The 23,927-nt window shown below is 43.3% G+C and overlaps 1 protein-coding gene across 1 annotated transcript in view; it reads right to left on the bottom strand.

Annotated features, from left to right (window-relative positions):
- Positions 1 to 21,176, bottom strand: part of LOC120980825 (calpain-1 catalytic subunit-like) — an 86,606-nt gene extending 65,430 nt beyond the window's left edge. Inside the window, exons 1-2 of the mRNA XM_040410134.1 lie at positions 20,859 to 21,176; positions 5,535 to 5,604 (exon numbers count right to left, since the gene is read on the bottom strand). Of these exons, the coding sequence (XP_040266068.1) occupies positions 5,535 to 5,604; positions 20,859 to 21,125 (337 nt within the window). The 5' untranslated portion in view covers positions 21,126 to 21,176. The remainder of the gene's footprint in view (positions 1 to 5,534; positions 5,605 to 20,858) is intronic.
- Positions 21,177 to 23,927: the final 2,751 nt, after the last annotated feature.

Here is a 23,927-nt window from a genome sequence, read left to right as displayed (position 1 = left end):
TTGGGGTTTATTGTGCGGGGGAATGGTGTGCAGGGAAGTGGCCCGACAGTTGGGTTTTGAGGGGTTGGGTTAAAAATTTGGCGTTGTTAAAACTGTTCCCGATAGTAGTGGCGGTGATGTTGTGGGGGGCGGGTGTTTGAGACTAAGAAAATTCGGTTCCACTGCGACAATCTGGGGGTGGTGCAAGCGATTAATGGTTTGTCGGCCTCGTCATCATTGGTAGTTCGGTTGTTGCAGAAACTAGTGTTGGAGTGTTTGTCAGTTAACGCATGGGTAGTGGCGGTTCATGTGCCTGAGGTTGACAACTGTATTGCTGATGCTCTCTCTCGTTCGCAGTTGGACCGTTTCCGTCAGCTGGCTCCGGGGGCAGCGGAAGTAGGGCTGGAGTGTCCGACCTGTCTTTGGGAGGTGCTGGAGTGACAGTAGCGGGTCTTATCCGGTCTTCTTTGGCGCCTGGTACGTGGGAGCTGTATTTGAAAGCTTGGCAGCGGTGGGAGGAGTGGACGGGTAGATTAGGGGCTGGTGAGAGGGATGGGGAGATTGCTCTGCTGTTGTTTATAGGCCATTGTAGGGAGGAGGGTTGGTCTGTCTCAAAGATGAATGGCTGCATGGCAGGGTTAGCTTTTGGTTTTCGGGTCAGAAAGTTAGTGGATTTAACAAAGTCATTCCTGGTAGTGAGGGCTTTGAAGGGTTGGCGTCGGGAAAAAGGGGGAGGTGATGATCGGCGGCCGGTATCTTTTACATTACTGTTGCAGTTAGGGGAGCAGTTGGACGGGGTCTGTAGTTCTATGAGGGAGGCGAGGTTATTTCGCTTGGCTTTCTCGTTGGCGTTTTTTGGGGCGTTGCGATTGGGGGAGTTAGTTTGTCCCTCGTGTCATAGAGTGGGTGGGCTATTGAGAGATGATGTCGACATGTTTTCGGACAGGGTTGAATTCGTGATTAGACTATCAAAAACGGACGTGGAAGGAAGAGGTCGTAGAGTTGTGTTTGAGATTCCGGATTGTTTGATGTGTCCAGTGCGTTGCATGAGGGCGTATTGTCCGGAGGTGGGAACGGGGTGGGCCCCGTTGTTGGTTCATCAGGATGGGTCGTTCCTCTCGCGTTATCAGTTTACAGCAGTGTTTAGACGGTGTTTGGGTCAATTAGGAATGGGGGAAAAAGGGTACTCGGGTCATTCGTTTAGGATAGGGGCGGCGACGTCATCAGGAGGACCGGGCGGTGGGAATCTGTGCGGTTCCGGTCATATGTCAGGCCAGAGGGGTTGTGAAGTGGACGGGGGGAGTAAGCTTAAGGTCGGTTAGAAATGTTTATTTATCTATGGGGGTGGTGTATGAGTTTACTCCTAGTGTTTTTTCTGTGTTCTCTCGTTTCAGGTTTAGAGCCCGCGTTGATTTGGGATCTAGGACACTCATATGTTTTTTGGGGGGCTCTCAGGGCAGCGGTCAGGCCGGATGGTTTGGTTTCGCTCGGGAGGTGGCGGTGGTGAGATGGATAGGTCGGTGCGGCATGATATGGAGTGGGGTCTTACCGGAATTTCACAGGTATGTCAAGCAGGATAGGGCCCCGGATGTATTAGTCTTGCATGTTGGAGGAAATGATTTGGCTGTTAGGCCGTTTAGGGAACTCGTACGGGACGTGAAATTTGACCTGCTGCGATTATGGGCGATGTTTCCAAGGATGGTTACGGTCTGGTCGGACATCGTTCCGAGGTCGGTGTGGCGAGGGGCGATTCTGTTGATGGTATCAACAAGGCCAGGGTGAAAGTCAATAGGTCCATTTCTCGTTTTATGTCTAGGAATGGGGCCTTGTCGATTCAGGGAGCTTGAGAAAGGAGTTGGGGGGTTTTGGCGTAGCGACGGGGTACATCTTAATGCTCTGGGTTTGGACATGTGGTGTTTAGCGTTGCAGGAGGGCATGGAGATTGCTGTGCGTGTGTGGAGGGACGCACAGACTTAAGGGGTCAAGCCGGTGCGTCTGTGGCGGTGGGAGGTCCTTGGAGTTGGTGAGTTTATCAGGTGATGAAGATGGGAGGGCCCCACGGTGGGGGCTGGACTACCATTGGTTGGTGGGTGACTGAATTGTTGGGGTGAGCCGGCAGGGGTGCCTCTGAGCCAGCGGTCAACGGCTGGAGGTAAGTTGGCTCACCCCAATATGGTTATTCAGTGGTTTTGGGGCTTCAAGGACCTCCCCCTCGAGGGGGCTGAACATTTGTAATGTTGGTATCTGGAAAAAGGTTATTTTTTGTATGTTTGTTAATAAAAGGCTGCTGTGGCCAAATTAATCCAAAATGTGGTGTCTGTGTCATTATTTGGGTTAAAGTGGGGATGCTGAGGTTATAGTGGGGTGGGTAAGTTAAGATAAAGGGGGTGAAAATAACCAGTACCCCCGTCATGACACAATAAAATCTAGATGTTCCTGGCTGCAAGCCTCATGGTTTAATTTGAAAATCCTGAATGTAGATTGAGGGTGGAGTTTTGTATGCAGTGCACTTTCTGCTTCAATCACTGAAGAAATAGTTGCACCACCTTGAAGGTTTTGACGCCAGTAGTAGCCTAACATTTGCATGTGACGTTGCCAGGGAAAATTATGAGGAATAGCAATGACAATTTTATAAAATTCTTCCATAAGTGCTCATCTGCATAACTGAAACGGGACGGATCCAGTTTGCAGCCTATAGACTTCTATTATGATGGAATGAATAACGGAATTCCACTAAAGACATTCCGTTATGCATTCCGTCATAGAATTGCGTTATGGTCCGTGGTAACGGAATCCATAACACAATTCACCTTTAACCAGCAAACGAAGTGTGAACGAATTTCAAAATATGAAATTCGCTCATCCCTAGTGTGGAGTATTAAACGATCCTTCTTAGGCTACTTTCACATCTGCACTTTGTATTCCGGTTTTGAGATCCGGCAGAGGATTCACATGGCAGTATACACAGTTTGCAAAACACGTACAGTCGTGTGCACGAGGCCTTGTGTTATGTTAAACCTGATAGTAATTTACTTGTTATACTGAGCAGTATAAGATTATCTGTTCTATCTTTGGGACCCTATGGGAGGCGTCCATTTAAAGCAGGGGTGCACAACCTGCGGCCCGCGGGCCCCATGCGGCCCCCAGAGCCAAGATTTGTGGCCCCCGTCCTCCAGCACCGCGCGATGGATCATTAAAGCTCCTGCCCCTGCACTGTAGCAGGACGGGTCGTCGGCTGTCAGTGACAGCGGGGGAGTCGAGGAGAAGGCAGAAGCAGTTTATCAGCGCTTCTGCCTTCTCCTCACACAGGTGAGCGCTATGTAGGGTGGACCCGGCTTGGGGGCAGAGGAGCGCTGAGCTGCAGGGTTAGGAGACCTGATCAGCTATGCCTGTGTACAATGCCCCCACCGCACGCTGGTTTCCCCTGTAACTGGGGCTCCTTTGGATGCCCCAGTTACAGTGAAAATAGTGCAAAAAAAAAAGTCTGTGTCCCCAAAGGTCTTTCAGTGACCTCTTGGGGACAAACTATGTGGAAAAAATATAAAATAAGTTAAAAAAATTATTTAAAAAAAATATAATAAATCACAAATAAAAGAAAAAAAATAATAAAATATGATGTGGCAAAAAAATAGAAAATTATAAAAAAAAAAAAATACAATACAAATAAAAGGAAAAAAATAAAAGGAAAAATTGCTAAAAGAGTGTTCACTTCCCCCTAACAGTCTTTTTATGATCCCTTGTCATTATGTGGCAAAAATATATATATAAAAAAAAAAATATATAATAATAATAATAATAATAATAATAATAATAATAATAATAAAAATATATATATATATATATAATAAAATACAAATAAAAGAAAAAAAAATGTGCAAAATAGTAGTGTTCATTGTCCCCCAACAGTCTTTTTGTGACCTCTTGGGGGAGATATTATGTGGCAAAAATATATGTAAATAATAAGTAATAAACCAATTATAAAAAAAAGAATACAATAAAATAGTAAAATACAAATAAAAGTAATAAATAAAAAAGAGTGAAAAATTCACAAAAAGTGTCAGTGTCCCCCAAAGATCTTTTTATGACCTCTTGGGCGATTATTATTTGTAGCAGAAATATATAAAAAATTAAGTTAAAAAAGATGAAAAATAATAATACATAAAAGAAAAAACACCCACACCAACCAAAACCGTTGCCATTATCGCCCCATTCATGTGAAACTAACTATACATATAAATATACAAAATAAGGAACTAATTATAATAATTTATTTTGGTGTCAGTTTGCATATTTAAAGAATAAGGAGCTATAGTTTGAAAAAAAAAAATACTTTTTAAAAATGTTTTGTGCAGTAAAACAAAAAAATTATTATAAGGCCCTATCTGTCAAGTGAGAAATTGTTGCAAAAATTATTTTGGTAGTCCTAACGCATAAAAAAGTTACAACCGTTCGAACCACCAGGTGCACAAAAACACAAAAAAAGTGTATTTTCAGGCCTGGTTATTAAAGTGTTAACCAATAAGCGCTTTCCCCACTAGTAAGAGAAAGTGCTTACTGGTTATTGCAGGGCGCCTGTAACTGGCAGGAGGCGGTAATAACCAGGGAGCACGGCCTCTGCAGTGAGGAAAATCACTTATTTATGAACAAGTTCCTTCAGCGTGGCCCCTGAACCAGAAGATGCATACTTACCTGCTCCATTCCGCCCTGCCCCCGCTGCCTCCCTGCTCCATGCCTCCCTGCCCCCATCTTCCGGTTCCTGCACTTTTACACCTGTCTGTGCATGACCATGGTCACATACACCGCTCCAGTCAATGACTGGCTGCAGCAGTGACACGCTGCTTGTGGCCACATCACCACTGAAGCCAGTGATTGGCTGCAGAGGTACATGTGACCATGGCCATGCATTGACAGGTGTAATCAGTGCCGGGAGCAGGTAAGTATAACTCTTCGGTTTAAGGGGCCATGCTGCCAGAACATGTTAAAAATTCATTTTTACTGGGAAATCTCTTTAAGCTAGGGTGGATTAGCCATAGATCTCACAGGGAAACTTCCCAGGGGGCTGCCTGGGCCCTCCTCACGGCCAGCCAGTGAGTTTTTGGGGATGTATTTTATGCTCATGGGGGCAGTATTGTGTGATGAACTGTGGGGCGGTATAATGTGCCACAATATGATATTGCTGGCCCGGACTTCCATCAATTTGTACCCGACTACAAAATGGGGCCACTGTTAGTATTTTTCCAGGGCCAGCAGTGAGATATTCAGGTCAATTATTAGAAACACGTCTTCATAGGGACACTCACTCATGATAACTTGCAGTATAATCGTGCCGCACATCTCTGTGTGATCAGGGATGTGCTACTGATAGTCAATGTAACTAAATGAAGGAGGAATGACTGTGATAGCGATCATTCCTCCCCAGTCACTTTACATCGGCCTGTGTACATTGCAGCCCCTTGAAATAGAGCGATGTGACAATGCGGCCCTCAGACCAAAAAAGGTTGTGCACCCCTGATTTAAAGTATGCATGCCTTCCGCCATCCCGTATTCTGACTTACCAAGAGCTCCCTGACAGATGTCTGTTCTTGTAGCCCCGTCCACGATAAACTGAGGGTTTGAAACTATTTGCTGGAAAACAATAAGAGAATAAACAAAGGGTTAGAAGGTAAAACGTGGATTATATTAAACTCCATTTACCAGGAGTGACTGGTAAAAGAAGCATTTTCATAAGGGTACTTTCACACTTGCGGCAGGACAGATCCGACAGGCTGTTTACCCTGTCAGATCCGTCCTTCCGCTATTTCGCCGTGCCGCCGCTCCGCCCCCATTGACTATAATGGGGACGGGGGCAGAGCTCCGGCGCAGCACGGTATTGCACGGGGAAAGGCCGCCGGACTAAAAGTCCTGCATGTCCGACTTTTTAGTCCGGCGGCCTCTCACCGCGAACTGCCGTACTGTGCCGGAGCTCCGCCCCCGTCCCCATTATAGTCAATGGGGACGGAGCGGCGGTCCGGCGGCACGGCGAAATAGCGGAAGGACGGATCCGACAGGGTGAACAGCCTGTCGGATCCGTCCTGCCGCAAGTGTGAAAGTACCCTTACACTACATGATATGGAAATACATTTGTAATAATAATCAGAATAATATCAATCTCCCCTGACAGATAATGTTAGGGAGATAAGAATCAGGTGAACTGAACAGCTCTGAGCCGTCGTAGACTTCTAGTTAGGCGCGCGGACTGCAGGACGATGTGCCCAGTTTATGACGAGGCGTGAGCCTCCGGGAGCGCAGGGGATATCAAGACAGGTGTGTGATCTTTAGATTATGCCAAAAGCAGAGTTTGAACGACTAGATTTATCGAAAGGAAATACTGTATTAAGCATTCCCATAATAAAAGGGTCCACACAACACTTGTTTGCATTGCATTTGATAGAGGACATAGGATACATGCTGTTCCTGCGATTTCGGATGCATAATTATTCTCTCACAAATGTGCAGCTAATATGGCCGTCAATCTATTGCTCTGCACCTGTCGTGAAGCGGTGATTTCCAGCATGCTACAACTGGAAGTGGGAGTTGTACATAATGTCTTTTCTCCACTCCCTATATAACTATTACTGGTGAGAAGTATTACACCAGCGGCGCCGCGATCTAGTTCTCAAGCAGATATAGTAATTATCCTACAATAAATTAAGTAGAAGTATGTGCAACATCCAGTTCTTAGTGTAGATTGAGTAATATGCAATTAATACATAGAAAGCTGTACTCTTATACGGCACTATCTTAGCCAGCCAGTCAGAAAGCTTTAAATGGAGACTGAACCTGAAATACTGCTCTCCCTAATAATAAAAAGAAATATGTTAATGCAAATTCTTGCCAATAGACCCATAATAAAACAGGTTTATCAGATCCCAACAATAATTACCTATATCTTGCTTTTACTGGTTTTGGACTTTGACAAGAAAAAAAAACATAAGACCAGAATATACATGTAAAAGTACAAAAGGACATATGCAGTAAACGTTGAGGCTTTGTTCACATCTGCAATAAATAAATGGACTGGACTGGCACTCTGTATGTATGGCGTGATAAGGATAAAATACAATAAAAATGCAATAAAATACAATTAAATATGGATAAGAAATATATGAATGCAATATAAAGTGATCACACAATTTAATGACAATAAAAATATATCACTACAATAATGACTAAAAAATGGACACTGCACAACAATATTGGATGTAAAACACTGCAAATGACAATAAAATTAATATTGCGAAAATGTTCCAAAATATTCCTTCGTATATAAGTCCTTGAATGGAAAAAAGGCAGGTATAATGTCCTTCCTCTCAAGTGCTGTATGATGAGAGGTACCGCTTGTATGCAGTGTGTGATTTAGTCCATAGTTTAATTAGACTATGAAAGGAAAGGGTTTCCAGAGATGGCTTTTTGGTTATAATCCAAATTGAATGGATAAAGTGCTGTATGCTCTCAGGTAACAATGGTCTTACCTTAGCTCAGATGATTTTCAAAGGTACCGCATACCAGATTATGCACGGTTCCGTTTTGTATAGAAGGACGCCGAGGTAGCAAGGTCTGTGGCGTACTACTGGCTGGTTCCGGAGTAGAGACGAGTGACCGGACTGTTCGTGTCTCAGGACGTCGGCGTCTCACGTGACCTATGACGTACCTCTAGTCCGTGATCGTATCAGAATATCGCGGGATCTGAGCTCGGCGATTTCTGTATGGAAGAATTCTTTCTTGGAGCGCTCCAAATTTTGAAGAAATATTCACAGACTTGGTGTCATCTGTAAAAAGGCCTTAGACGAAATGGGAGCTATCAGCTGGTTACGCCAAACGCGTTTCGGGGACCTCTTACCCCTTCTTCAGTGGCAGCTGATCTCCCAATCTTAGATTGGCTTTATATAAGTCCATCAGAGAAATCCAAAAAGCGGTCTGGATTCAAAATTCAGCAGAAAAATCCAGTTCTTAATAAGAAGTTTTGTATGCGGTTTTTATGCGTTATTTTACTGCTTTTGCGTTTTTTCAATATATCATGCGCAATGTTTAATCTAATCAATCCAGAAGGAGAATTAAAGTTGCAGCTACACTTGTTTTTGATAAAATACACAAAATACTAGCTAAAAACAATGTATTTGTACAATAAAACGTCATATAAAATATATAAATAAACAGAACATATTTCAGATACATTTATTTCATATAAGATATATTGTGACTACCAACGGCTATAAATAGTGTTGTATGATATTAAAATGTTGCATGATGGTAAAAATGTTGCAAGATCATAGAATGTTGTATGATGTTAAAAGGATGCATAAAGGATGCATGTCCGATTCCAAGGGAGAGACCCAGTGCTGGTTAACAGCAAACCTGAGGCTCTCCGTCGGAAAGCGGACATGCAGCCCATATCTATAAAAAACCAAAAATTTCTAAATCGGCATTTAGGCCCATCGGAATCAGGCTCCCAAAATCAAAAATCAATTGTGATTCAGCCCTGGACATCTTCTCTACATGTTTGCCTCCTCGCCAATGTGTGTCAATTTTTTGTAATGCCATGAAGAACATACTCTTGGGGTCTTTATTGTGGACCTCTTTAAAATGTTTTGATAAAGAGTGTTTCAAATATCCATTCCTAATATTACGCAGGTGTTCGCTTATTCTTATTTTCAGGCATCGTTTTGTCCTTCCAATGTACTGTTTTCCACATGGACATTGGATTAAATACACTACACTAGAAGAATCACAGCTGAGAAAATTTTTAATGGTCATGGAGAAATTATTTTGTGATGACTTAATTTCAGTCGTTTTTTTAGGGAATTTTGTTATTTTGCATCCTTGACATTTACCGCATCTATAAAATCCCTTGAGGCTCATCCAATTTCCACTTAACGAAGGTTTTTTAGGATTATATTTTATTGAAGGTGCAATTTTAAGACCTAAATTTTGTGCTCGTGTATAAGTGATAAGTGCCTTTGTCGGTAATAGTGGACCGATTATTTTATCTTGTGTTAATAAGTGCCAATATTTATTAATTATCCGTTCGATATTTTTATATTGAGTGGAAAAAGGTAATACCATCCTAAAATCCGTTCGTTTACCATTTTTTGTGTTGTTTGTGCACTCCTCAGAGTCTTTGGGATCTTTTGTAAAGAAGGTTTCCCTCGATATTTTATTTACCTTCTGTGATGCTGTTTCCAAGATATCTATAGGATATTTTTTCTCTATGAATTTATCTTTCAATAATTCAGCCTCCTTCTGATATTGTGACTCCTCGGTACAATTTCTTTTTAAACGACGAAATTGTCCAAAGGGAACATTTATCAACCATTGGGGCAAATGACAGCTTGAATACAATATATAGCCGTTTTTCGCAGTTGTTTTCTGAAAAGTACAGCATATATATTTGTCTTCTTTTTTAGGTATATTCAAATCCAGGAATTCAGTTACTGATTGATTTATATTCGCTGTGAAGCTCAAATTATAAATATTGTTATTAAGTTCTGAAATGAAGGAATATAAACTGGTTTCGTTCCCTCTCCAGATCAGGATGACGTCATCAATATATCTACGCCAGAGCACCAGGTTGCCCCCTATATTGGGATCAATAAATACATTTTCCCAATATGCCAAAAATAAATTTGCATAACTGGGGGCAAACCTGGTGCCCATGGCGGTCCCCGTAATCTGTAGGTAATAATTATTTTCAAAAAAGAAATAATTATGTTCTAATATGTGTCTAACTCCTTCCGTAATAAAATCTGATTGTTCCTGTTTAAAATTTTCTTTTTCTAATTGAACTTTAAGGGCATGGATGCCTTGATCATGGTTGATCACTGTGTATAGTGATTTTATATCCAGGGTAGCTAAAATCCAGTCATCTTCAACTTTTAATTTCTCCAATATTTCAATGGTTTCTGTCGTATCCTTCAGATACGATTTTGTTTTTTTAACTAGCGGTTGTAGCCACGAATCTATATATTTTGACAGGTTCGCGGTTAAAGATCCAATACCAGATATTATGGGACGACCTGGCGGACAGGTGGCGTTCTTATGGACTTTTGGTAGGCAATATAGTACCGGAAGTCTACCTGGTGTTCCCATAATAAAATTAAATTCTGTCTTATTCAGAATTTCTGAATGTAATCCTTTTGTGCTATATTCTAACAATTTTCCTTTAAAGAAGGTAGTTGGATCCCCTTTAAGTATCTTGTAAGTATCAACATCAGATAGATGTCTTAGGCATTCTCTATTGTAATCTTGGGTATTCAGAATCACTGTAGCACCCCCCTTGTCTGCAGGGCGTATAGTGATTTATTTTTTATCTTGGAGTTCCCTTATTGCCAAAACTTCTTTTTTCGATAGATTATTATTATATATTTGTTTTTCTTTTAGCTTCCTTAAATCCATCTCGACACATTTTTGAAATCCTGCCATTTCTGGACCTATTTCATTCCTAGGAAAAAATTTTGACTTATTTTTAAGAGCAGTATGTGGGAATTTTTCCATTGTATATGTTTGTGGAACCAGGGGGTTTTTTAAAAAATATTTTTTTAGACAAATATTTTTTATAAATTTTTGTATACCAATGTAGGTATCGAATTTGTTCAATTTCGCAGATGGGGCAAATTTAAGCCCTTTATTTAAAAGTGAAATTTGTGTTTGTGTGAGATCTGCATTACTTAAATTAATAATGTTGTCATTCTTATCTAATAATCTCTTCTGTAATCCTTGTGTCTTCTTCCGTCCTCTCCGTGTTTTCTTTGATCTAAATGGTGTTGTTGGTGTATCGGTGTTGTAAATTGTTGTTCTCCGTGTCTCGGTGCTCGTGGGTATCTCTGTTGATAATAATTCTCTATGTGTGGGTTGTGGTGTCTTAAATTGTAAGGGTGTTTTGGGGGGGAGGTGGAGTTTTCTTGTGTGTTGGAGATACTGATCTTTTGTGTCTTATTCGTGTTGAATGGTGGGGTGGAGTCCGGTCTAAAAAAAATTGTTCTGCGAAATTTTCAAATCGATTTCTCACTGGTATATTATATCTTTGTCTTTCGGTGGGGATTATTTCCTCAATATTTTCAATATCATTTATTATCTCATTGGGTTTAGATTTAGGTTCTTGCGCATCAAATTTTCTTAATTTTTTACTCTTTTTGTATATAATGTCTTGTTCAGTCTTATCTAAGCTCCTGCAGATTTTATCTTGCCAACTATTATATAGTTCATCTTTCACCAGATGTTCCATATTTCCTTTTATTTGGTTTATTTTTTCAGCTATTGTGGCTAAGATTTGTGTTCTGCGTTTAATTATTAATTCAATTAATCCCCGTGATTGTGTATTTAAAAAGTTGTCCCATTCCTGATTAAATTCCTCACTCCATAAGTCTTGAGCCGGTATTTTTGTTAATTGTAAACCTTTTGGTGTTATGTTTTGGCTCAAAAACTGCTTTAATGATTTAATCTCCCAATGTTGTCTTAGTTGTTTTAACAATAGAGTCTCCAATTCCCTGAATATCTCAGATGTGGATTTCTCTCTAGTTACTGGTGAATTAGAACCTTCCGAAACATCAAATATAAATGTATCAGCTTTCTTAATTTTATGTTCCATATTTTATGTTCACATCTGCATTGCGAGTTCTGTGTATAATTGACGTTACAATGCTGTGCAACACAGGACATAAGACAAACTCCAATGGCGCCCAGATAGACCCCACTTCCGCCCTAGTGTCCAGTGCTGCATGCCGTGCTGTTCTTGCTGGTAAAGGGTCACTAACTCTTCAAAAAACTTTTGATCAGTGGGTATCTGAGCGCCATGACCCCCACTGACAGGGACGGACTGGAAACTTATAGTGGCCCTAAAAAAAACTAACTAAAATTGGCCCCATGTTGTGGCCCCAAACTGACAGAAGATGGGGCAACACAAGCAGATAGGGCCAGCATAAGTAGGCAGAGACCACTAAAGTAGGCAGGGCCTGCAATACTGTAGTGCAGCACAAAATACTGCCCCAGCAGAACCAAATACCACAGCGCAGCACAAAATACTGCCCCAGCAGAACCAAATACCACAGTGCAGCAGACAATACTATATGACCGCCCGAGGACGGTGACACAGTAGAATTCAGAAGGGCTCCTCTGGGTGTAAGCCCACCAGGACATTTCTCTGTTGCGTCTCTAGCCAGTCCAACCCCTGTACACCTACATTCCCTAGAACGAGGGAAGAGAAGCATATCACACTCTCTCTAATCACTGCTAAGGGCAGAATCAAGATGGTCCCATAGACTTCTATGGTGCCAGTCTTGTGCAGCGAGGTGAGCCGTTCAATGCAATGTTTGAAAAAAGTGGGTGCAATATGGAGGAATAGAGTGAAAACTGTATGAGAACACATGGGTTAGGCAGGTTACTTATAAGGTAGTAGAATGTCACAAATCCTGTTTTCCTTCACAGTGCCTGCTCTGTCTTGCTTTAATCCTCCACCTCAGCATTACTTTGACGTGTAGTGATGCATACTGCAGATGTTGGTGGGTCACTTAGAACATTGTTCTAGCCTCAGGGTATGGTTATGGCAGAATGCCGTCCCAATGTGCGTAGACCAGTATGAAAAAATCTGCAGCATAAATTGACCTGTGGTAATTTCTCCTTCACCCTTTGCAATGCATAGAGTGAAATCCGCAGCAAATCTGCACCAAAATCTGTGACAAATCTGCATGTAACACATGCCGCATTTCAACAAAATATCTGCAGCGGAAAATCTGCACTGTCTGGCTTTAGGGTACGTCCACACAGAGGCTTTTGGAAGAGGTTTTGAAGCAGAATGTCTGCAGGATTTTCTGCCAAAGCCAGAATTGGATTTGAAAGGAATCAGAAATATACAGGAGCAGTAGTAGGAATAACAGGATCGGGGGAGCACCTAGGCAGGACAACAGGAATAGATTGATTTTCTTTATTAACTCTTATGAGTGACGCGTTTCAGGGCCAGACAAGCCCCTTCTTCAGACCAACTTCAACAACCCACTCTTTGGTCTGAAGAAGGGGCCCATCCGGCCCCAAAACGCATCACTCATAAGAGTTAATAAAGAAAATCAACCTATTCCTGCTGCCCTGCCTGGTTGTGCCGCCGATCCCGCTCTTCCTACTACTGCACCTTATCCTGCACAGCCGTGCTTGAGGGAATACGTGTGGCAGTGCCGGCGATTTAAAAACCTACATGCTGTATTGGCATTGTGCTTGGAGCTTAACGTCCATAAGGTGAGCCTCTCTAAGTAGAAGCTTTAACCGGTTCCTCCTTACAGTCCTACCGTATGTGCGCTGCTCTCTTCCAGAAACAAAGGAAGGATTTATACGTCTCCCTCCTGCTGGATCCACTTCTGGCTTTAGCTGAAAATCCTGCAGGCAGATCCACCTCAAAACCTTGTCCAAAAAACTCTGTGTGGCCGTACCCAAACCCTTAAAGATTTAATTGGGTTCATCCTGATGCTTTTTTACTTCCACACCTGTAACCTCCTAGGACAGAAGGACCTAGTGATTTCTGGGACCCCTAGGTTAAAGGGTTTTTCGGAATAGCCTTCCTGCAGAAGCAGTAGCTGCAAATACAGTGAAGGAGTTTAAGCATGCATGGGATAGGCATAAGGCCATCCTTCATATAAGATAGGGCCAGGGGCTATCCATAGTATTCAGTATATAGGGCAGACTAGATGGGCCAAATGGTTCTTATCTGCCGACACATTCTATGTTTCTATAAGTTTCTGGGACCCCTAGGTTAAAGGGTTGATTGGTTGGGGTCTGACACCCAGGACCCCCGCAACCAGCTGTTTGATTAGGCATCGGCACTGGCAGTAGTGCCGCGACCTTCTCTCGGTTGTCCCTAGATCATGTGACATGTTCAACGGTCACATGGCCTAGGCACAGTTCAGTCCCATAGAAGTGAATGAGCATGAGCTGCGATACCAAGCACAGCCACTATAGGCTGTACGGCGCTGTGCTTTGGTGAGCTGAGAGAAGGCGATGACCTATCCAGAGGACAGGTCATCAGTATAAAACTCTCAGAAACCCCTTTCATTCTGTAATCCTTGGGTTGTGCCCCCTCTGTGCAGTATGTCATGGCAGATCTCTGACACTAGTGTGCAACTAGCTTTAGGCCTTATGCACATGACCACACCGATACCAGCCGTGTGTGTTCCGCATTTTGAGGAACGGAACCTCCTGCCCTAGGATAAAAATGCAAAGTGGACAAGAATAGGACATGTTCTATTATTTTTTTTGCGGGGCTGCGGAACAGAAGTATATGGGTCCGCATCTAAGCGGCAAAATGCGGGTCGGATGTGGACCAAAACAATGGTCGTGTGCATGAGGTAGAGTCTTCCCACTTATTTTAGGTACCAGTGCTCTTTACAATTTGATCCTTAAATGTGATGACATCAGATTACTGAGTGTTTTCTGCCTAAGTATGTAACCAATGTGCGGTCATACAAGTGTACTAGTACTGTGCCATTCACAAGGCAAGCACTGCCTCCCCCACTCTAAGGGTGTGCGCCCCGTGCTGTGGAGCTGTGGACCGCAAATAGCAGTCTGCAATGGACCGGCACTGTCCATGTGCACACAATTTGCAGAATGCAGATGCGGACCCATTGACTTGTCCGCGATCCACAAGAGATGGTCCGCACCGCAAAAAAAAGAGAACATGTTCTATTTTTTTTTTTTTTGAGGTGCAGAGGCACGAACCGAAATGCCACGGAAGCGCTTTGATATGTTTCTCTGCTCGTCACCACGCTGTATCTTGAGGATTGCGGACTCATTCAAGTCAATGGGTTCATATCCGTGATAAGGAGTGTACAAGGCCGATGCCCGTATATTGTGGACCGGCTGTTTGTAGTCCACAATATGAGCACGGGGCACACATGATCGTGTGCATGAGCCCTAAGGGGAAAGCTGCACTCGTCATGGTTAAACCTGTCTTTCAGTCGTTCCTTATGAATTGTGCTTTCTTTTGACAACATGTTATTGAAAGGAAGAAAAAAAAAAAAACTAAATCACTCCATCCATGGACTATATTAGTCACGGTCTCCTTTCTCTAGGAAATGTAGCACTTCTGTATTTCTGTTTTTCTACACATTAGAACGAAATGCTGCACATTCAAAAGCTGCCAGCTACGGATGAGTGAATTGGTTCTAAACTTTACAAATTTAGCAAAAATTTTCCCAAAATGTCTGATACTACTGAATTAGAATTTTGTGTGATTCGATTTGGGGGAATCAGGGGGAAGAGAGACTTTTTCAGGCGATCGGAGCACTTCAACAATTCAGGTTGAATTTTGATCAAGTCGCTCATCTCTACCGCCAGCCGAACGCTCCTCTGGCCGACCCCCATCGTACACATGCACAGGGGAGTAGTCGGCTATCAGACACCTGGCTTAGGTCTATCAGAATAAAAGGAAGGTGCAGTCGAAATCCAACTGCCCAATACTTATCCACCCATCTGCACTCTGAGAGAGTCAAGAGGCCTCAAAGCACATTAGATGACTGGCAGGTTCGGCCATCATTTATCTAACGTGTATGGCTGACTTCAGGCCCAGCGGGCACATTTACTTATGGATGGCGCCTCATAAGTCAGTTGGAGTAACATGCAACAAATTTATTAAGATGCGCACTCGTCCTAATAAATCTGTCGCATCTTTGGGCTTTGTGTGCACCTGAAATGGAAAGCACCGCCTGCTACAGGCCGGTGTAGATTTCAGGTATAATTTACACAAGTTTTCTGATGTAAATGACCCGAAATATATCAGGTTATGGAGACCCCACCTCCTTTTGCCAAACTCCATCCACTTATTTTTAAAGTGCTGTGAGAGGCAAAAAACCTTTAAAACCTTACAATTTTTTTGCACAAAATTGCTGCTGTCGCTAACATTTTGTGACTTTTGTATACCAGAGAACTCACATAAAGCCCTAGTGCAGGGGCGTAGCCATAGGGGGTGCAGAGGTGGCAGTCGCTACCGGGCCCAAAAAACCCTTGTGCCACATAAGAAGACACCGGTGTTATAGAAAGTGCAGGCTGGGAGGACTCCGTTAGGGCTCATGCACACGACAGTATGGCTTTTTCAGTGTTTTGCGGTCCGTTTTTTACAGATCCGTTGTTCAGTTTTTTGTTTCCGTTGCGTTTCCGTTTTTCCGTATACAGTAATTACACCGAAAAAATTGGGCTGGGCATAACATTTTCAATAGATGGTTCAGCAAAAATGGAACGGATACGGAAGACATACGGATGCATTTCCGTATGTATTCCGTTTTTTTTGCGGACCCATTGACTTGAATGGAGCTAAGCACCGTGATTTGCGGACAAGAATAGGACATGTTCTATCTTTTCACGGTACGGAAATACTGAAACGGAATGCACACGGAGACACTTCAGTATTTTCTGCTGAACCATTGAAATGAATGGTTCAGTATATGTTCCGCATACTGAACTCAAAAAACGGCCAGTATACTGAACGCAAAATACTGTCGTGTGCATGAGCCCTTAGAGATTTTGCACTGGGGTCCAGAATGTTCAAGGTAGTTCTCTGGCTGGAGGGAAGGGGTTAGGTCAAAAATTTGGGAGGTGCCGTTTCAATTTTTGCCTCAGGCAGCAAGAAGGCTATGTGCTCCCCTGCCCGTTGCAACAAAGCATTGAGGGAAGGGGGGGCCCCTAGCTGAACTCTTGCACCAGGGCCCATGAGCCTTTAACTACACCGCTGCCTAATACCTGTTCCCCAGTACATTGCATGTAACCATAAAACCAGACAGACTGGTTGTGGAACTGATGGATGAAATGACAAGAAAAAAATTTCTGAACCATCACACCACACTCATGTAATATATGCAAACTGCTGTTAATCACGAGGGCCCACTGTAGACGGACACAGGCAGTCTTGTATAGGACTTCTCAGTTATGTAGTTACGCTTAAAGGGGTTGTCTACCCCTGTACTGCTGGTAGACTTTCCTCAGGATAGGCCATCAATATCTGATCGCCAGGGTTCCAACACCCTGCAGCTCCACAAACCATAAAAAGTAAAGGAGTGGTCGAAAATAACAATTTTTTTGTGCCATTCCTCTGTTATTCCACCTGGAAATATATGTATAAATTGGGTGCTACCATTGCCCTTGTCGGTGAAGCATGTCCATGTATAGTCGTGGCCAAAAGTTTTGAGAATTACATAAATATTGGAAAAGTTGCTGCTTAAGTTTTTAGAATAGCAATTTGCATATACTCCAGAATGTTATGAAGAGTAATCAGATGAATTGCATAGTCCTTCTTTGCCATGAAAATGTACTTAATCCCAAAAAAACTTTTCCACTGCATTTCATTGCTGCCATTAAAGGACCTGCTGAGATCATTTCAGTAATCGTCTTGTTAACTCAGGTGAGAATGTTGACGAGCACAAGGCTGGAGATCATTATGTCAGGCTGATTGGTTTAAAATGGCAGACTTGACATGTTAAAAGGAGGGTGATGCTTGAAATCATTGTTCTTCCATTGTTAACCATGGTGACCTGCAAAGAAACGCGTGCAGCCATCATTGCGTTGCATAAAAATGGCTTCACAGGCAAGGATATTGTGGCTACTAAGATTGCACCTCAATCAACAATTTATAGGATCATCAAGAACTTCAAGGAAAGAGGTTCAATTCTTGTTAAAGAGGACCTTTCACTAGTTTAAAAACTAACTATATCAGTGGGACTCCCAGGCTATGAGCTGTGCGCTACGATTGGCCAGCGCTGCAGCAAGGGACAACCCTAATACAAAAACTCCACCCAGTACAACAGAGGAAGCTGCAGACACCGGAGCCTATACCGGGCGAACGGAGCGGCGCCCAGACATACTAGTAAGTGCAGGGGGACCCCTGGGCGCCGCTCTGCCCACTGATATAGTTAGTTTTTAGTTTTTAAACTAGTGAAAGGTTCTCTTTAAGAAGGCTTCAGGGCGTTCAAGAAAGTCCAGCAAGCGCCAGGATAGTGTCCTAAAGAGGATTCAGCTGCGGGATCGGAGTGCCACCAGTGCAGAGCTTGCTCAGGAATGGCAGCAGGCAGGTGTGAGCGCATCTGCACGCACAGTGAGGCGAAGACTTTTGGAAGATGGCCTGGTGTCAAGAAGGGCAGCAAAGAAGCCACTTCTCTCCAAAAAAAACATCAGGGACAGATTGATCTTCTGCAGAAAGTTTGGTGAATGGACTGCTGAGGACTGGGGCAAAGTCATATTCTCCGATGAAGCCTCTTTCCGATTGTTTGGGGCATCTGGAAAAAGGCTTGTCTGGAGAAGAAAAGGTGAGCGCTACCATCAGTCCTGTGTCATGTCAACAGTAAAGCATCCTGAGACCATTCATGTGTGGGTTGCTTCTCATCCAAGGGAGTGGGCTCACTCACAATTTTGCCCAAAAACACAGCCATGAATAAAGAATGGTACCAAAACACCCTCCAACAGCAACTTCTTCCAACAATTCAACAACAGTTTGGTGAAGAACAATGCATTTTCCAGCACGATGGAGCACCGTGCCATAAGGCAAAAGTGATAACTAAGTGGCTCGGGGACCAAAACGTTGACATTTTGGGTCCATGGCCTGGAAATTCCTCAGATCTTAATCCCATTGAGAACTTGTGGTCAATCCTCAAGAGGCGGGTGGACAAACAAAAACCCACTAATTCTGACAAACTCCAAGAAGTGATTATGAAAGAATAGGTTGCTATCAGTCAGGAATTGGCCCAGAAGTTGATTGAGAGCATGCCCAGTCGAATTACAGAGGTCCTGAAAAAGAAGGGCCAACACTGCAAATACTGACTCTTTGCATAAATGTCATGTAATTGTCGATAAAAGCCTTTGAAACGTATGAAGTGCGTGTAATTATATTTCACTACATCACAGAAACAACTGAAACAAAGATCTAAAAGCAGTTTAGCAGCAAACTTTGTGAAAACTAATATTTGTGTCATTCTCAAAACTTTTGGCCACGACTGTACAATGTGACGCTGCTGACAGTGTATGAACACAGTCTATTAACAAGGGGAAAGCTAACGCCCAGGTGTCATTTCCAGGGAGAATAAGGCTAAGTTCACACGAACGTGTGTGATCCGTGGCCGTATTGCGGCCCGCAAATCGCGGGCCGCAATACACGGCCACAGTTCCGTGTGAATTCCGCATCACGGATGCGGACCCATTCACTTCAATCCGGAATCGCGGAACGGCCGCACGGGACGGGACCCCTCGGAAGCACTACGGAATGCCTCCTGGGGTTACGTCCCGTTCTTCCGTTCCGCAAAAAGATAGAACAAGTCCTATCTTTTAGCGGAACGGCCGGATCGCGGACCCATTAAAGTGAATGGGTCCGCGATCCGATGCGGCTGACCCACGGCCGGCGATCGAGCATTGCGGCCCGCTATTTGCGGGCCGCTTCACAGGCACGGGTCACACACGTTCGTGTGAACCCGGCCTAACAATGATGTGTCTCAAGATAGTGAGGTATGTAATTATTTAGCAAAACAGACTTGTCAGGAGTGGTGACGGGTCCTCTATAAAGCACTTATCACAGAGAATTTAGCAATTTCATAGGCATATTCCAGTAATTTGAAGTTATCCCCTATCCACAGGATAGAAGAAAACTACTAGATAGGTGAGGGTCCCCCACCGATCACAAGAAGGGAGACCCCATACTTAACAGGGCCCCTGAAATGAATGGAGCAACATGTCAAGCATTGGCGGCGGTCCCAAATTCAAATGACCAGATTATCCCTTTAAAACATAGACACAATGCAATATAGGGTGAAGATTTCAGGCAACTTGGCTTGTAGGGCGGGTCTCTCTTTTTTTTTTTTCAGTGCCACCTATATGGATGCACTTCATATTCAGAGATCAATGTAAGAATCCTGTACATGGGGGCATTTAAATGAACTTACATGTATAAGCACATCTGTACTCTAACCCTATAGCAGGGATAGCCAACCTGCGGCTCTCCAGCTGTCGTAAAACTACAACTCCCACCATGCCCTGCTGTAGACTGATAGCTGTAGGCAGTCTGGGCATGCTGGGAGTTGTGGATGGGTTGGCCATTCCTGCCATATAGGATCCATGAGTTTTACAGGGAATCTATCAGCAGATTTGTACCTATGAGACTGTTCGATTTGTTACATGTGCACTTGGCAGCTAAAGACATCTTTGTTGCTGAGAAAAATAATGTTTATTTATGCAAATGAGCCTCTAGGAGCAACGAGGGCGTTACCATTACACCTAGATGCTCAGCGCTCTCTGTAACTTTTGCGTCCTCTGCACTTTGACAGGACCAGGCAGTGTACACGTCATCATGCTTGGCCCTGTCAATCAAAGTGCAGAGGACGCAGCAGTAGCAGGCAGAGCTGAGCCTCTAGGTGTAATGGCAACGCCTCCATTGCTCCTAGAGGCTCATTTGCATATACTAAAACATTTTCTCAGTAATGCGGGCACATATGAACAATGGACCAACACAGATGTCTTTAGCCATCAAGTGCACATGTAACAGGTCGCATAGGTACAAATCTGCTGACAGATGCCCTTTAAGGATTTTTACATATGTTTTGGTGGTGGTTTTTATCATTTGCATCATTTTATTTTTCCTGTTGTTTTTTTTAACATTCTACAGTAAAATGTATGAAAAAAATGCTAGAAAAAATACTATTTTGATACAAATGACACTTGCTCCCCCCCACAAAAAACCCCCACTATAAAACTGAAAAAAATTAAACCAATGTATGTAGACTTTTCACTGGTCACAGTATTTTTGTAGAACGCACAAAAAAAAAATTAAATTTTTTTTAATGTTGGGGTGGAGATGATGAGTCTGTAAAATGAAAGTTAATACAGTTACTTACCGTAGGACGGACCCATTTAACTCCATAGGTCTTCGATGAGTTTGGACCAAGCTCCTTAAACCCCAGTGAGTAAGCAGAAGGAGGAAAGGTCTCATCCTTAAAGAGAGTTCCACTTTGTAAACATTCTTGCTGGATCCGATCAAAATCCTGCCCTAAAAACTTCACAGCATTTTCATGTTTTCCAATGCCAAGCTCGTGGTCCCGTTGCTTCTGCAGCTGAGCAGAGATCCCTGTGGCGTACACTGGAACAATTACTTCGTCAGACATCTTGACTCTCCAGCAGATCCAAGTCTACTCCTGAAACACATGCGTCACTCATTTTACATGCATAAAATCTGAATATCCTAAGAAAAAGAGAATGAATCATACACAGATCGGCTCAGCTATTCCCGCCTGTCCCATAGCAGTGAGCGGAGAGGTGGCCGCGCTGGCGTAAGGCGCTCTCCATTCATTTCTATGGGACTGAAAAAAGCTGTTATTTTTGGAACACCATTAGCGATGAATGGAGAGTATTCTACGCATGTGCGGTGTGGTCTCCTCCACTTTGGGGGCCCATTACCTAAACAGGAGGGACCTACACCCATCTGACTTTGATGGCAAATGTGTTCTCCTAATAAAGCTTCCAATCTGGATGAACTTCGTTTGAAGACATCTCAGTACCTACCGTGGGGCCGAGTCCCTACATAACCAGCCAAAACTTCCAGGCGACCATCCAATGTAAGAGATGTTTGCCAAACTTTTGTTACTGGTGAAAAATAGGATTGGGCGTTTGTTCTCAAGGGAGAAAAGTGGCCACCGGAGGTGTCTGGCAGTGGCTTACTGCCCTCAGATTGTTCATTTATATGGAGAAGTCTTCAGAAATTGCTATCAGCCAAATGAGTGTTCAGCTGACAGCTATTGAAGATGTCTGGCCAGGGACAGGGATTTTCAAGGAGTTCAATATTGATGGGCTGTATTCAGGATAAGTCATTGTTATCTGATTGGCGGGGGATCGAGGAGAGGCCACCACCAATCAGCTGTTTAAAGAGGCCACATTGCTCCTCCAAGCGCTGCTTCCTCCTCACAGCACCATCCACTGTATAGTGGCAGTGCTTGGTATTGCAGCTCACGCCCATTCACTTAAATGGAATTGAGCTGCCAATAAACCAATAAACGTGACTAAGACACTGTATGGCCCAGACAGGCGTACGGTACTAGCACATTACATTTCCACAAAAAAAGCCACTAGGGCTAGAAATACCTAAATCTACCACCTATCATTAATATGTACAAAACTAATTGGGGAACCTATCTAATAAAGCTTCACTTTTATTCGTAATCTAAATCCTAAGTGCAACCAGTGAGTGCAATCAGTCAAGCTGTACATATAGTACAATGTCAGAAAAAGAAAATGTGTCGTGTAAAGATTGTATAAGGTCCGTCTGCCTGAGGTCACACTGCAATACAAACTACCACAATGTCAGCAGTCGCTAGCCGACAGCCAGGCTCCCTCAGGGGTGTCAGACGGTAGCATCCAGGAACGCTAAACTGAGCTTTATAAAACCTTCCATTTACGTCATCACTACGATGCTCAAGGCTACGGCCAATCCCCATCTCCGGTGCTCCCATAGAAATGAATGGAGCGACGGCGCTCATTTCCGACAAACCGCTCCATCCGTTGCGGATAGGGGATAACTTTCTATGACATGAATGTGTTAGTAAGTTATTCTGTTTCCCTATAATATAACAATTCTGTAGCACGTGTTCTTAAAATTCTGTTATTCCTACTAGAACTATATGAATAATTTGAAAATTGAGTGTAACCAGTTGGAGGCATGTCCCTGCACAGCCTGACACTGCCCAATCAGTGCTTACAGTATCTCACTTTGTAGGGAGAGGTCACTTTGACAAGGGGAATGGTTAACAGCCAGTTGTCAACTTATTCATAAAGTTTCTAGGAGGAATAACAGGGGAAACGGCACAACAGAACTGGCGACACTAGAATGAAAAATGTCAGATTTAGACCGCAATTTGCGGTCCCCAATGCACGGGCAAAATCCGTGCGGATTCCACAGATGGATCCAGACCCACTCAACTTGAATGGGTCCGTAGTCTGTGAATGCACTACTTTTTTGCAGTGCGGAGGCACGGACAGGCACTCCATAGCGCTTCCATACCTCCGTTCCGCATCGCACCTTCCAGATTGCAGACCGTAACACAGGCAATGGCCGTGGGCATGAGGCCTCATTGTATTTTACCTTCCATGTAGCCACTAATGTATTAACGTCTTATTTTAATTACACATGAAAACGTACAAGAACATAAAAAAACTATTTGAGAACATTTTTACATAATATTACATCAAAGGGTCGTAAATGACTGTAGAACAAGAAGCCTGATCTGAGCAGCACGTCTCTATATACGGGATTATGTAAAGTTACAAATCAGGGGCGTAGCTATAGGGGAAGCGGCTGCTTTGGGGCCCTGACCCAGAAGGACTAAAAGATTTGGTCAGGGCCCCCTCAACAGTATTACACAATGAAATGATATACAGTGACAGTATAGAAAATGGATGGAACAGCTGCCGGCCTGGTCTGAGAGAGCGATCTTTACTGGCCACAGGAATGGGGGCGGCATGAAAGAAAGGGGTCGCTAAAAAGTTACTGGGGAAGGGGGGATCCCATTCAAAAATTTGCTGTGGGGCCCAGTCATTTCTAGCTACGTCAATGTTACAAATATATACATAAAAATATCCCACTTTTGCATTGTGTGTGAAAACTAGTGCAGTTGCTAATAGCAACCAGACTGTAGTTTACATTTACAGAAGTCATCTGATTGGTTGTAGACCGGGCCGAAACTCTGATTTTGGGAATAAGAGTCTAATGAGGTCTAGGGAGGTTCACTGCTGCTCCAAAGCAGAAATATCCAGCGACACACCAGACTGAATGTCCGCCACCAGAACAGGTTTTCTATTACAATACCCGAAACCTGAAGATCTGGTTGCACCCAGTGCTCGGGGCGTGTTAGCAGGAACCATTTTTTGCGGAAAAGTACATCTCTGTCTTTTATATTTTTTTGTCGGGCCGTGGA

This window comes from Bufo bufo, chromosome 10, assembly GCF_905171765.1.
Source record: "Bufo bufo chromosome 10, aBufBuf1.1, whole genome shotgun sequence".
NCBI classification, from domain to species: Eukaryota; Metazoa; Chordata; class Amphibia; order Anura; family Bufonidae; genus Bufo; species Bufo bufo.
The sequence above is the reverse complement of the archived record's forward strand: the minus strand, read 5'-3'. Positions and strand labels throughout refer to the sequence as shown.